Source organism: Monoraphidium neglectum (assembly GCF_000611645.1).
Source record: "Monoraphidium neglectum strain SAG 48.87 unplaced genomic scaffold scaffold01147, whole genome shotgun sequence".
Lineage (NCBI taxonomy): Eukaryota > Viridiplantae > Chlorophyta > Chlorophyceae > Sphaeropleales > Selenastraceae > Monoraphidium > Monoraphidium neglectum.
Genome location: NW_014012481.1, coordinates 1 through 1,711, shown reverse-complemented (window position 1 = coordinate 1,711; position 1,711 = coordinate 1). Strand labels below are relative to the sequence as shown.

Sequence of the window (1,711 nt, the reverse complement as noted above, 5' to 3'; positions counted from 1 at the left end):
GCCGCGGGCCGCCTGCCGGGGCTGCCGCCGCAGCTCCAGGCGCTCACCGCGGCGCTGCTGCAGTGCATGGGCGGCGGTGAGGCTTCGCTAGACCCCGCCCAGGTGGCGGCGCTCGCGTCGGCCGCGGCGTCCGCGGGCGGCGGCGCGTTTGCAAGCGTCGCACCTGCTGTGCTGCAACAACTGACTGCTGCCCTAGCACTCCGTCCTCCGGTGGATCAGTCGCAGCCGCAGCCGCCGTCGCCGAAGCCGCCGCAGCCGCAGCCGCCGTCGCCGAAGCCGCCGCAGCAGCTGCCGCTGCGGCGGCCGCCGCAGCAGCAGCAGGCCGCGTCGGACCCGCGCTCAGGCAGCCACGAGGGCGAGCACTCCGGCTGGGGCCGCGGGAGCGCTGCGGGCGACGGCGCCGCAGCGGCCGGCGCTTGGACGCCGCGGAGTGATGGCGGCGGCGGCGGCAGCAGCAGCGGCAGCGGCACCGCGGCAGCGCCTGACCCCGCCCAGCTGGCGGCGCTCGCGTCGGCCGCGTCGCCCGCGGGCGGCGGCGCGTTCGCAAGCGTCCCACCTGCTGTGCTGCAGCACCTGACTGCTGCCCTAGCACTCCGTCCTCCGGTGGATCAGTCGCAGCGGCCGCCGCAGCAGCAGCAGGCTGCATCAGACCCCCGGTCCAGCAGCCGCGCGGGCGAGCGCCCGGGCTGGGGCTCCCGGCACGCGGCCGGCGACGGCGCCGCTGCGGCAGACGTTTGGACGCCGCAGAGCGACGGCGCCCGCCGCGACGGCGGCGGTGGTGGCGGCAGCGCCAGCAGCGGCAGCGGCAGGGCGGCAGCGCCTGACCCCACCCAGCTGGCGGCATTTGTATCGGCCGCGGCGCACGCGGGCGGCGGCGCGTTCGCAGGCGTCCCACCCGCTGTGCTGCAGCAATTGACCGCTGCCCTGGCACTCCGTCCACCGGGTAATCAGTCGCAGCCGCCGCCCCCACAGCTGCCGCCGCAGCGGCCGCCGCAGCTGCAGGCCGCCTCGGACCCCCGGTCCAGCAGCCGCGCGGGCGAGCGCCCTGGTTGGGGCTCCTGGCAAGCGGGCAACCATGGCGCGGGGGCGGCTGGGGTGAGGACGCCGCGGAGCGGCGACGGCGCCAGCGGCGGCAGCGACGGCGGGGGCGATGGCGGCGGCTGCGGCGGCGGCGGCAACGGAGGGGGCCGCGGGGCCGATGGCGGCAGCGGCGGCGCGAGCCTGGCGTCCCAGGACGCAGGTGGCGAGGCGGGCGCTCCTCAGTCTGCTTTAAACGTGAGCGGCCGCGCCCCTTCGTGTCCCCTCCAGCCTCTGCAGGCGCAGCCCCGTGACGCTAGGCGCCCTGATACATGCGTGCCCCTGGCTCCAGACCCATGCGTGCGCGCTGACTCAGATCTGACGCCTGGCTCGGTTGAAACCTCCGCCCCCTCGCCCGCGCCACGCCGGCCCCGCAGGCCCGCTCACGGGTCGCCAGTGGCGGCGCGCCCGGCCCCAAGGGTGGCGTCAGGGGCATCTGCCATGTGGATGGCTGCTACTGCAGCCTGGAAGGGTGAGCGGCACGCCGCCCCGCGGCGCTCTTCGCGCCCCAGCGGCGCCCTGGCGTGCGGCAGGGCGGTCAGTTCGCGGCCGCGGGGCATCGACCTGGCGGCCCCTGGGGTGTTGGAAGCCGGCCTTGGAAGCGCGACGCCGACCGGTTCGCGCAGCCCTAGCT

At 77.6% G+C, this 1,711-nt stretch overlaps 1 protein-coding gene across 1 annotated transcript in view; it reads left to right on the top strand.

The window, feature by feature from the left end:
* MNEG_6817 (hypothetical protein) overlaps positions 1-1,553 on the top strand; it is a gene marked incomplete at both ends in the record, with an annotated part of 3,753 nt that extends 2,200 nt beyond the window's left edge. Inside the window, 2 exons of the mRNA XM_014044706.1 lie at positions 34-1,275; positions 1,455-1,553. Of these exons, the coding sequence (XP_013900160.1) occupies positions 34-1,275; positions 1,455-1,553 (1,341 nt within the window). The remainder of the gene's footprint in view (positions 1-33; positions 1,276-1,454) is intronic.
* Positions 1,554-1,711: the final 158 nt, after the last annotated feature.